Raw genomic sequence first — 12,787 nt, forward strand, 5'->3', positions numbered from 1 at the left:
AATAGGAAACCTGAGGATAAATATTAAAAATTTTTCATTAAAAATTTCTTTAAAATGTTAAGGCAAAAATGATAAAGTACTGTAGAGTTCATAACATATGCAGAAGTAAAATTTATAGCAGCAATAGCACAAAGGACAAGAGCATGTAGCTAAAAGTAAATGGTCTAGATAAAATGAAATAATGAAAAAGAACCCTCACTTCAAAAGAAAGCAAGGAAAGATGCAAAAGGTAACAAAGAACAGATGGGACAAGTAGAAAACAAATAGTAAGATGACATACCTAAACCAAACATATATGTTACATGTACTTGTAATTAAATGCAAATGATCCAAATACCCCAATTAAAGGTCAGGCACTATCAGACTGGATTTAAAAAGCAAGAAATTCATTTTAAATATAAAAACACAAATAGTTTAAAAGTAAAAGAATGTAAAAAGATATGCTGTGCAATGCTTATCATAAGAGAGCTGCAGTAGCTACATTAATAATAAAAAAAGAAGACTTTAGGAAAAGGAATAGCACCAGAGATAAAGAAAGACAATTTCATAGTGACAAAAAGAAAAATATAAGAAGATTTAACAATTCTAAATGTTTGTGTACCTACTAACAGAGCTTCATAATATATGAAACAAAAACTGACAAAACTTAAAGAAGAAATAGACAAATCCACAGTCATAGTTTGAATATATATATATTTTATCATTCCTTTCTCAAGAATTAATAAAACAAATAGTCAGAAAAATCAGTAAACCAGTAAGGATATAGAAGATCCCAGCACTTTGGGAGGCCAAGGCGGGTGGATCACAAGGTCAAGAGATTGAGACCATCATGGCCAACATGGTGAAACCCTGTCTCTACCAAAAATACAAAAATTAGCTGGGTGTGGCAGCATGTACCTGTAGTTCCAGCTACTCAGGAGGCTGAGGCAGGAGAATCGCTTGAACTCAGGAGGCAGAGGTTGCAGTGAGCCAAGATCACGCCAGTGCACTCCAGCCTGGTGAGAGGGTGAGACTCTGTCTAAAAAAAAATAAAAAAGATATGAACAAAAGTATAAATTAACTGGATCTAACTGACATTTACAGAAAACTCCACCCAACAATAGCAGAATACGTATTTATTTTAAAGTTCCATGGAATAGTCACCAAGATAGACTATAATTTGGATCATAAAAAAACACTAAGCAAACTTTTAAAATTTGAAATCTCACCAAAAAATAATTAAATTAGAAGTAAAACACAGAAAAATGTTCAGAAACATACACAAATATTTGGAAGTTAAACATTATATTTTACATAGTCTATAGGTCAAAGAAGAAAATGCAAAGATAATTTAAAATTATTTCAAACTGAATGAAAATGAAGACATCACCATTTTAAAGTGTACAATTCAGTGGTTTTTATTATAGTCACCATGTTATACAATAATCACCACTATCTAATTCCAGAAAATTTTCATCACCTAAAAAGAAATGCTATACTATTAGCGGCCAGTCCAAACTCTTCCCTGTATCCCCTGTAAATCATGAATCTACTTTCTGTTTTTACGTATTTGCCCATTTTGGATATTTCATATAAGTAGAATCCTACACTATGTGGCCTTTTGTGTCTGACTTATTTCACTTAGCATTCAGAAGGAATTTTAATGAAATGCTTACATTAGAAAAGAAGAAAGGCCCATTTTTGACTTGCTTACCAACATAATTCAATAGGGATAGAATAGTCCTCTCAACAAATAGTGCTGGAACACATGGATAGTCATATGTAAAAGAATGAAGTTGGAATCTTACCTCACACCTTATACAAAAATTAACTCAAAATGGATTAAAGACTTAAATGTAAGAGCTAAAAGTATAAAACTTTTAGAAGAAGTACAGGTGTAATTCTTTATGACCTTGAATTAGGTAATGGTGTCTTAGCTATGACATTTTTAAAAAAAATAGATAAATTGAACTTCATTAAAATTAAAAATGAAGTGAAAATTAAACCCATGGAATGGGAAAAGTTTTGCAAATCACATGTATGATAAGTGACTTACATCAAGAATATATAAAGAACTTTTTACAATGCAACAATAAAAAGACAACCAATTTTTTTTAAATAGGCAGAGGATTTGAATAGACATTTCCCCAAAGAAGACACACAAATGGCCAATAAGAACATGAAGAGATGCACATACCACTTCACACCCACTAAGATGGCTATAATAAAAAAGCGACAATAATAAGTGTTTTGAGAATGTAGACAGATTGGAAGCCTCATATGTCACTGGTTAAAATGTAAAGTGGTGCAGCTGCTTTGGAAAACAGTTTGGTGTTTTCTCAAAAAGTTAAACATATGTGCTAGGTCAATTGCTCATATGATTAGCATTTCTACTCCTAGGTATGTACCCAAGAGTATTGAAAATACATGTCTATGCACACTGTATGTGAATGTTCATAGCAGCAGTATTTGTATTAGCTAGAAAGTGGAAACAACGCAAATGTGCATCAACTGATGAACAGATAAACAAAATGTGGTCTGTCCCTATCATGGAATATTATTCAGTTATAAAACAAATGACATTCCAATACATTCTACAACATGGATGAACCTTGAAAACACTATGCTCATTGAAAGAAGCCAAACACAAATTGTATTTTTCACATATTGTATAATTCCATTTGTATGAAATGTCCAGAATAAGCAAATCCATAGAGATGGACAGTAGAATAGTGGTTGCCAGAGGAAAGGGGAAGGAGGAATGGGAAGTGACTGCCAATGCATTTGGAGTCTCTTTTGGGGGTGATGAAAATATTCTGAACCAGACTATGGTGATAGTCGCACAATTTTGTGAATATACTAAAAATTATTGAATTGTACACTTTAAGAGAGTGAATTTTATGGTATGTCAATTATATCTCAATTTAAAAAATATTTGGTGTAAATGATTTTATGCTCCAGTGTTGATAATTGATAAAGGCTTAATGAGAGGCTCTTCTCAGCATTATGGTTCAACTCAGACCAACTCCTCCCTACAAAGGCTACAGAATCTATTTTTTCAAAAAGTCCAGCTCTTAGGAACTTTGTTCTTAGCTGTGGTTGCTACCAGGCTGCCTCTGAGGCCTGAAAAATCGTGTAATAGGCAGTAGAGGTTGAATTTTGTCTTTTAGTATCTATGCTTACTTTCCTGCAGTGTGAGTTCCTTAAAGTCTATTGCTAACTTGCACTCATAGGCTGCATTGAAAGAATGAAGGGTCATAGTGAGGCACTTTACAGTTTATAGAAAAGCATGTTCACATTTACCACTCTTTTGATCTTACACATTTAGATTTAAATTGGGCATTCTGAATGGCCACACAACAGCAGGCCCTAAACTCTAGCCCCAACCTCTCCGACTCCAAAAATCAAATCATTCTTAGAACAACTAAAATGTGCTTCTGAGCAAGTTATGGAGAAATGGCCTCCCACTCGCCCTCCCAAGAATATTATGAAGGCTCTTAGCCATTTAAAGAACAACTTCTGGCCGGGCACAGTGGCTCATGCCTGTAATCCCAGCACTTTGGGAAGTCGAGGAGGGCGGATCACGAGGTCAGGAGATCGAGACCATCCTGGCTAACATGGTGAAACCCCATCTCTACTAAAAATACAAAAAAAACTAGCCAGGCGTGGTGGCGGGCATCTGTAGTCCCAGCTGCTCGGGAGGCTGAGGCAGGAGAATTGTGTGAATCCAGGAGGTGGAGCTTGCAGTGAGCCAAGATGGCGCCACTGCACTCCAGCCTGGGTGACAGAGCAAGACTCCCTCTCAAAAAAAAAAAAAAAAAAAAAAAGAAGAAGAAGAAGAAGAAAGAACAACTTCCACCAACAATCTTTTTTTTTTTTTTTTTTTTTTGAGACAGAGTTTTGCTTTTGTTGCCCAGGCTTGAGTGCAACACTTGGCTCACTGCAACCTCCACCTCCTGGGTTCAAGCAATTCTCCTGCCTCAGCCTCCCAAGTAGCTGGGATTATAGGCGTGCATCACCATGCCCAGCTAATTTTTTTGTATTATTAGTATAGACAGGGTTTCACCATGTTGGGCAGGCTGGTCTTGAACTCCTGACCTCAGAGGATTCGTCCACCTCGGCCTGCCAAAATGCTGGGATTACAGGAGTGAGCCACCACGCCTGGCCTCCACTAACAATCTTATATTGGTCTGCATTATGCAGAATGACCTGGACTGTTAGTCATGAGGCAGTCCCAGATATTAAATAGCTTGGTTCAGTATGCTCATCTCATTAACCATGTGGTTTGGGGGGCCATTTTCAACCTGCAGGGGACACACACACACACACATACACACACACACACACCTCTCTTTACAGTAGGACATTGAGTCACCTATCTTTTCCCAGCAGTACTGTGACCAGGGCTGAGTTCCCACTTGCATTTCCTTCCTCCCTCTCTCCCTGCCCCTTCCTCCCTTCCCCTCTCTCTCCCTCCTTCCCTCCCTTCCTTCCTCCCTTCCTTCCTTCTTTCCTTCCTTTTTTTAAAAAAATTATGGTCAAATATACATAACATAAAATTTATCGCTGTAACCATTTTTAACTGTACTGTTTAGTGGTGTTAAGTACATTCTCACTGATCTCCAGCCATCACCATTATCCATCTCCAGAACTTCTTCTTGAAAAACAGAGACTTTGTATTCATAAAACATTAACTCCCCATCCCCCTCTCTCCACCCCAGCCTCTGGTAATCACCATTCTACTTTCTGTCTCTGTGAATTTGACTCCTCTTAGATACCTCATGTAAGTGGAATCACACAATATTTGTCCTTTGGCCACTTGTATTCCTTGATGGCAAAGAGTCATCTTGTTCCAGAGCTGGCCCATCGGACCAGGTGTTTGATGTGGCAGCCAGGAAGGACAGCAAGAGGAAGGATAGCAGAGTCTGGAGCGCAAACACATCCCCAGACAGAATCAGGAGGGCTCCCCTCATCCTGTCGACAGCTGGAAATTCTTTCTGCTCTTCAACAAGTTGAGTGTTACAAACAGGAGACTTTTCAAGCCCGATCCCAAACACAGGAATTCGTCCCTCGTCAGTCTGTCTCCTGGGCCCCATTGAGACAGCTGGACTTCCCACGCAAGCGAAAGCATTCAACCGGGAGTGCCTTTTCCTGGGCCAGCCTGTTCCAGCTTACCCTTGAAGGAGACCATCAGCTCCTGAAGAGCAACAGCTATTTTTCTTTCCCAAGTTGTGTAGAATGCAGTGTGGAGCACTTTTAAAAAGTCCATTTTGGCTATTAGCAGCAATCAATGCAATCTATGCCAGCTCAGGTTGGCATGATAATTTTATTTACTTAGCTAGTCCTTTGAAATTCACAGCAAGGATATGAGCCTCATGCATGATCCTCCCAGTGGCTTTTGTACAGGTGAATGAACCGATTCCTTATTGCGGGAAAAAAAAAAAAATCTTACGCTGGACTTGGAGTCAGGCCACAGCTAGACTGGAAGCAAGGAGACTAGAAAGTGAACATGGACCTGACAGGCTCTGTGATGTCCCAGGCCTAATCTGGTGGGAGTCCTGAGAACAGCCTGTGCTGTGTGTGCCCAGGTGCAAAGAATATGTAAACCTTTCCCAAGTGAAAAAGCTTAGCTTTCTCCAAATTCCCATTTGAAACTGCCTGTGTGACTGCAGAGTATGCACACTCATGCAGATAGGTGGAGTCCTATTCAACTTCTACAAAACACACTCATTTGTTGATTTGTTTTATTTCTGTATGGTACATTTCCTCCTAGGAGCTGCAAGGGTTAATAAGCTTCAGCAATCCTTTTACAATAGAGATGCTGCAAGGAGGGCAGAAGCTCTAATGACTCTGCAGAAGGCCCAGCTGGAGGAAATGGGATCTCACGTGGGGATCAAGGGTTGTGAGAGTGGGAGGAAGATGTAGAGAAGAAGAAGTGTTTCATTGGAGACAATGTAAAACCATGCCATCCTTTGCTGAAAGGGACAGGGAAGCAATTTCCCTGGAGGTTCAGAAAGTAGAATTATAGTTGCTGTTGGATGTTAAGTGCAGATCTGGAAGTCGTGGTGAAAAACTAGGAGGTTAACACTGGATGCTTATCCAAAGCCTCTGTTCTGATTCTGGTTGCCCAGTTTGTAGGAGGAAGAGCAGAAGAGAGGACAGTTGAGTGCAACTGTGGAGGGCACGTGGAGACACTGGGTAACAGCCTGGGATTCCTTGTTTTTCTGAGCACTGCATCAGGTATCAGGAAGGTGGGGCTGGGATGTGGGTCTGCTGCTGACCAGCATTCTGACCTGGAGCTGACTCTGCCACAGTTCTAACATCTGTGAAATGAGAGAATAAGATCTGATTTAAATTTAACAAACTTCTATTAAAGATGTGTAGGACACAACATTGAGTAATAACTGTTCATGGCCTGCAGGGTTACACAACTGGGGAGATGAGACACACACACACATACATTCAGATGCGGCTGTAATAGGGAACGAACAGTATTTTAAGGGAAAATGAGGCAGGAGAGAAATTGGTTTCACCTTTGGAGGAGGTAGGCCTTGAGTATGGTTGAATAAGGTGCTGATGGGTGGAAATGGACATAAAGAAGAGGAGGTGTCTCTGGAAGATAAAACAGGCGAACAAAAAGAGGGACCAGAAGACTGGACAGGTGCAGAGGGGCAGCTCTGGCAGTGAGCAGCAGGTGGCTATGGTGTGAGCACAGGTACATATCACATAGCAGGGACTCAGGCAACATCTACTGAGTGACAGTGGCGGCAGTGAGGTTGTACTGGAAGACAGGGGAGGCACATGCATGTGGAGTTCATATGGGTTTCTAAGAGGGAGATGGGCCACTCTGATGGGCTCTGTGTCCAAGGACAGGGAGACCACAGGAGAGGAGGCCCAAAGGCTGAGAGGTAAGGTCCAGGAGGAGATGGAAAGGGTTTGAATTCAGATAGCAACACCAGGGTGGGAGGGATCTGAAAAAGAGTGCAGATGCTCCTTCAGGTGTTCGGAGGCTGATCAGACATGCAGGGAGACAGAAAAGAAAGAGATGAAGAGAATGTTGGGTTTTGAGCCTGGGCAGTGGGAAGGGTAGAAATACAGAAAGAGACAAGCAGCCTCAAGGAGAGGTTTGGGGAGGAGACGATCAGTTCAGCTTTGTGAGAAGTTGTGCAGGGTGTCTAAGCAGAGACGGCCAGCAGAGTAGGCCAGTAGAAATGTGGGGATTTGGGGAGCTGGAAATCAGTGGCTCATGGAAACACGGGCTGAAGATGTGGACACGGAGGAGATAGAAGTGATATGCTGGGAGAGGAGGCCCGGTGGCCCATCCCTGCAGAAAAAAAGCGCAGGGATGGGAGAGAAATGGAAACCTGGCAGGAAGTCACCAGGAGAACCCATGGAGAGGACGCAAAGGGTGTGGGGGAAGCCCAGAAACTCTGAGGAAGCCGCTAGGGAGTTGGCTCCAGCGCCACCATCATGAGGAGGGCCACTGAGAATGGCCTTCAGCAGCGGCCGATGGCCAGGGCTGGAGAAGAGGAAGGTGAAAGGACCCAGTGAGAAGTGTGTGATAAAGGGGACAAGAGCAGACATGGTGTGCTGAGAGAAAGCTCTAAAGGAAGACCTTTTAGGACAAGGAAGAGGATGCCATGCTTGTGGCTGTGCAATGGAAGCACCGGAGATCCTGCTGCCACACAGCTTCCAGTCCAGGCCAAGGACGGTGGTCACTTGGTGTGGAAGACACAGGAGCTGTTGCGTTTGGACCCAGGTATGGAAGTTAGTTTTGCAAAGGAGGTGGGGACATCCTCTGCTCTCGAGGGAAGGAAGGGTGGTGACGTGAGTGAGTGAGCTTTGAGCGGGGTGAGAGGAGACTCCAGGGACCCTGTGGGAAGGCCTGGACCTGCTCAGTAAGGTGGGTGCTGAGAGATTCTGCAGGTAGAAGGTAGAGTTGGGGGTCTGAGGCATCTGAGGAGAGTGACAGTGGCCAGCTGACAGTGGCCTGAGGGGAGATCCGGGACTCAGCCTGCGCTGGGCCTGCAGCCACACCTCCTCTGGGGCCTGGCAGCCGGAGGTGTGGAGTGAATGGAGTGGATGGCCATGCGGGGCCCTCGGGGCAGGCCTGGGGAAAGTCAAGAGTGAGGGTGCTGAATGCCTGAGATCAGGCAGGCAAGGGAGCCCAGGGAAGCTTCTAGGGGGAGAGGCGGGGGCACAAGAGCCAGGGTGAGAGCAGGAGAAGGGACAGGTGAGGGGAGGAAGCTGCGGCCGGAGAGTGGACATCAGTAGCCGAGTGGCTGGAGGTGTCTAAGGGAGCCCGGCAGGTAAGTGACAGATAGACCAGTGCAGCGGCTGAGAAGTGGGGTCCCTGAAGGAGGGGCCACAACATGGAGAATGGAGTGGCTGGGCCGGCTGCAGAGCTGATGGGTGACTGAGGAAGAGGGACCAGCAGGGCTGGAGCAAAGAGCCTTGGCTGGGGAAATTGCTGTGGACAGGCCTAAGCAACAGCACCTGTTGGGAAGCCAGGAGGCTCCCAGAGGCAAAGGGGGCCTGCTCTGTTCATGTTCACTTAACCCCACTCCTTGAGGGCCTGGGCTGAGGTGCTGAGGCCTGAGTTTCATGCCCGGGAACTGTGATGCTGAGGGGAAGGCATGAAAGGTGGCTCCTTCAGCTGCTGACCCATGGCCCTGCAGCCTGCCCAGGAGCACTCTGCAGCCACCAGCTACCTGCAGCTGCTTTCCTCGTCCAGGGAGGTTAAAGCCCCATTCTAGGTCAGGCCCTTAGGCATGGAGAGTCCAGCAGTTCCTCTTTCACAGCCCCAGGACTCCCTCACCATGCTACAAGCAGGGCCCCTCTGAAGCCGAGCATCTCCTGTGTGCTCCCAAGCCAGGGAACTCGCACTAGGGAAGGATTCAGAGTGGCGGTGGGGGACAGGCCCTCGGCACTTCCCTGTTAGAGAGACAAGCCAACAGCACAGCTGGACGCCCCACTCGCAATTTGTTCAGCTCAGTTTGATTCTCTCTCTCTCCCTGGTGAGCTTCAGTTTGGAGTTGTTTGCTCTTCATCAGCAGTTTCTGGAAATGTGGTGTTTGGAGAGGGTTAGGGAGGCCTAAAAGAAGGGCAGGGAAGCTGAGAGGCTGTGCTGGTGCCCAGCTGCACCTGGGGTGGTCTCCCATGGCATGTGCCATGCCCAACCCTCAGGCCTGCCGCCCTCATCAGACCTAGGTGTCCTTTCTTAGGCCTCTCAGGACCTTTGGCCTCATACCACCCCTGGCTAGAAACTGCCACGGGCTCCTTCCACCCAAACCAGAACCTTCCTTTCTTGATTCCTTCCCCTGAAGTCTGGGGTTTCTTTGCCTTTCGGCCTGGCTCTTCTTTCCTCTGGAGGCCTGTGTGAGAAGGGGCAGGAGGTAGGGCCAGGCCTGTCCTCCCAGGCAATCGACAGCCCCTCCTCCTGCATTGCCAGCCACCCTCTTTCTCCCCAGCACCCCACAGGATGACTGGCCCTCCTTAGAATGTGCCTCCCTGGGGCTGTGTGCTCGCCATCCTTTCCTGGTGCCCCATGGTATTTGTCCACAGCAGAGGAGGGAGGCACAAAGGCTTTGTACAGAGACCCCGGGCAGAAGAAGATAAATGGAATTTGCAATAAATCCAGGAGCAAAGTTGTAACTTGACTTAAAAACAAACAAAAGGGCCAGAACTGCACTTAAGCTCGGCAGAAGCTCATCTCCCAGTGTAAACAGAAACGGGCGGACGTGGACTGAGGAGCCTCACGGGCCTGGGCTGGCAAGGGAGGGGTCTGGAGCAGGGCTGGCCTCAGACTTCCTCTGGAAGAGATGGGCTGTGGGGGAGGGTCTCTGTGGCCTTGTGAAAGGAGAAAGAAGGTGCTGGCATTGTTGTTTGCCACGCATTTTTCCATGACTTACTCTTTCAAAAGGATACTCTCAGGATTGGGACAAGAAGGTTGTTTTCAAACTGGTGCTGGGCAGATAAAAGCTGGGACCAATGGAGAGCAAACAGAAGTGCTGGCATGAGCTCCCGGCCTCAGCCTTCCCTGGACACTGGAGCTCAGTTAAGCCTCTCCACGGGCTCAGAGGGGCTGGGTGCGCCACACTGTGTTTCCCTCAGTGGCCCGCCCGCATGACCCTGGAAAGGTCATTCTTGCTGCAATCACTGTGCCTCACCTAGAAGTGTGAGGCTGGACTTAAATTATGGCACCTTGTCTTTATATGTGACACTTCATAATTTACATATGACACTCCATAATTTACATATGACACACGATAGTTTACATGTGACACTCCCTAATTTCAACATGCCTGCACACACCTGCGCCCCCTCAACTACTCAAGGAATTGGGTGGATCAGATATTATCATCATCTTATGGGTAGGGAAACTGACACAGAGAAGTAAAGAGACCTAGCCAAGGTCACACAGCAAATTAGCAGTTGCCCCAGATCCGTGCGGTAGGAAAGGTGGGTCCCGAGGTACAGTTCCGACTCAGTTAATAACAAACTGTGTCATCTTGAACGAGCTGCTTAACCTCTCTGGGCCTAGGCTTTCATCTAAGATGCGATTCTTTCCAAGGGTTAAACAGATTGGCTCCCACCCTCTTTAACTCTTTGTGGCTGGGTTTTTCAAAGTCAGGAAGCCCAGGGAACCCAACGATGTGTCTAGGACCATACAAAACCACAGTTTAAACATGGCATACCTTTCCGGAGCCTCATTTCTACACTCAGATATTTTTGGAGGAAAAAAAGCCAACATAATGAAATCTTTTTTCAGATTGTAAAATAAGATGGTGATATTGTAGAAGATGCAAAAATTCCAATTTTAAAAGCGAAACAGAAAACTTCAAGGACACGTGGTGCTTGCTGTCGTCTGTTTGAGGTTCTGCAGAGTACGTATTTGCTCCCTCCTGCCTCCTGGGAGCTTGGTGGCAGAGTTTGGGAAGTGTTGCCAGGGAACCCACCCTGAGAAGCCTGGGTTGGCTCTTTCTAATGCGTAGTTGAGCCTCACTAGGCAGTGAACTGCCCATGTTCCTGGTGAAGGTGAGATGGAGCTGTTTTCACAGCATCTTACACAGTTGTTCTGGTCCTAAGCTGCACGTTAGAATCACCTGATGAGCTTTCAAACAATACTCATGCCAGGGTCCCACCCGGCCCAAGGGCACCAGAGTTCCTGCGAGTGTGGTGAGGGCACACTGTGTTCTAAAAACTCCCCGGTGATTCGAAAGTGCAGCTTCCGCTGGGGACACTGACTGACAGTTTAGACTTCAGAGTTCAGGGATCCTCAGAGTGTCTCTGTCCCTGACAGAAAACAGTGGCACAGACAGCGTGTCCCCTACTCTCTACCTACCAACCACACTTAGACTAGCGGGCAAATGAGACTGCATCCCAGAAGCCCACCCCCAGGTAAAGAAAGGGTGCGGAGGTTAGGGGTGAGTGGAGAACAAGATGAAACTTTGCAGGGGAGCAGGAAGGCTGTCCTGTGTTGGATAGCGTCCCCCCAAATTCATGTCCTTTCCAGATCCTCAGAACGTGACCTTATTTGGAAATAAGGTCGCTGTAGATGTAATTAGTTAAGACACAAGAGTGGGGTAGGCCCTTTGTCCAATCTGACTACTGTCCTTATGAGAAGAGAGAGAGACAGCACACGTGCAGACGGAGGTGCACGCCCAAGCACACCAGGAGCTAGACGAGGCCTGGAACAGGCTGTAGAAAGTAAATGTTCCTCTTCAAAGTTTCCCTTCTTGTTAAACTGTTAGCCAGTCGGGTTTAGTTTGGATTGTGAGGTCTGGCTCCAGTCAATGGAGACAAGACACAGTAGCAGGGACAAACTGCCTAACGGAGGGATAAAAATTGCTTCCCTCCTTTGCTCAGGTGTGCTCTCGCCATTGTTCCATCTGCGATGAGCACCCTTTCTGCAGAAAGTAAAAATGGCCTTGCTGAGAGAATTAAATTTATGTTCAAGTGCTGTTTCTTTGCAGCACCGGGGAACAAGCATTCTGTTTCTAAATAAACATTTTACATATAACACAGGCTCTCCCTCGGCGCACCCAGAAGGAACCCGCCCTGCTGTGACACCTTGATTTCAGACTTCTTGGATCTAGAAATGTGAAAGAATGAATTTCTGTTATTTTAAGTAAAACTTGACCAAGTCAGCCCTATAGGAAACTAATGCAGAGGCTGATGTCAGTGAGGCCTCCCTTAAGGACTGGAGGGAGGGAGGCTGTGGCACCCCCCTGGCCACACTGGTGGGCATCTGAAGAGCCACAATGTTGCTGGCTTGACGCCAGCAGTTTTTTGAAGGAAATGAACACTGGTGGGCTTGTTTTACTGAGAAGCTGAGGGGACGGAGTAAACAGGACCTATCCAAAGTGTCACTCTCTGAAGAAAAGATGAGAACACAGGATCCAGTTCACTCACTCCTTCATTCACTCACTCACTCGCTGACCACACCCCCTCAGGGAGCCCTACCATGCGCTAGGCTCCCAGAACACAAAAGTACATGAGACCAGAGCAGCCTGGCCCTGGCCTCAGGGAGCCTGAGCCAGTGCTCTGCTCATCAGTGAGGAGGCGGGCCCACGGGCACTAAGATTTCTCCAACCGTGACATTCGATGACTTAGAGGGAGGCAGGAGGGCAGCCCCGGAGACCATGGCGCTGCCGATGGGGCATTTTCTGTGGTCACAGCTGTTAACGGGCAGGGCCGAGGAAGGGCTGAGGGGCTGTACACCCATGAGGACATGGAGCTGGCCCCTGCTCTCCTGGGGCACCTGGTGAAGCACTCTTTACTGGAAGGCTGATGGGATCAGGGACAA

At 46.4% G+C, this 12,787-nt stretch overlaps 1 protein-coding gene across 4 annotated transcripts in view; it reads right to left on the bottom strand.

The window, feature by feature from the left end:
• Positions 1–731: 731 nt before the first annotated feature.
• Positions 732–12,787, bottom strand: part of RAD51B (RAD51 paralog B) — a 787,871-nt gene continuing 775,815 nt past the window's right edge. For all 4 annotated transcript variants that reach the window (XM_050797048.1, XM_050797051.1, XM_050797047.1 and 1 more), the window contains one exon: positions 732–1,018. In XM_050797048.1, coding sequence (XP_050653005.1) covers positions 828–1,018 — 191 coding nt within the window. In that variant the 3' untranslated portion in view covers positions 732–827. The remainder of the gene's footprint in view (positions 1,019–12,787) is intronic.

The sequence above is a fragment of the Macaca thibetana genome, chromosome 7 (genome assembly GCF_024542745.1).
Source record: "Macaca thibetana thibetana isolate TM-01 chromosome 7, ASM2454274v1, whole genome shotgun sequence".
In the NCBI taxonomy this organism is placed as follows: Eukaryota; Metazoa; Chordata; class Mammalia; order Primates; family Cercopithecidae; genus Macaca; species Macaca thibetana.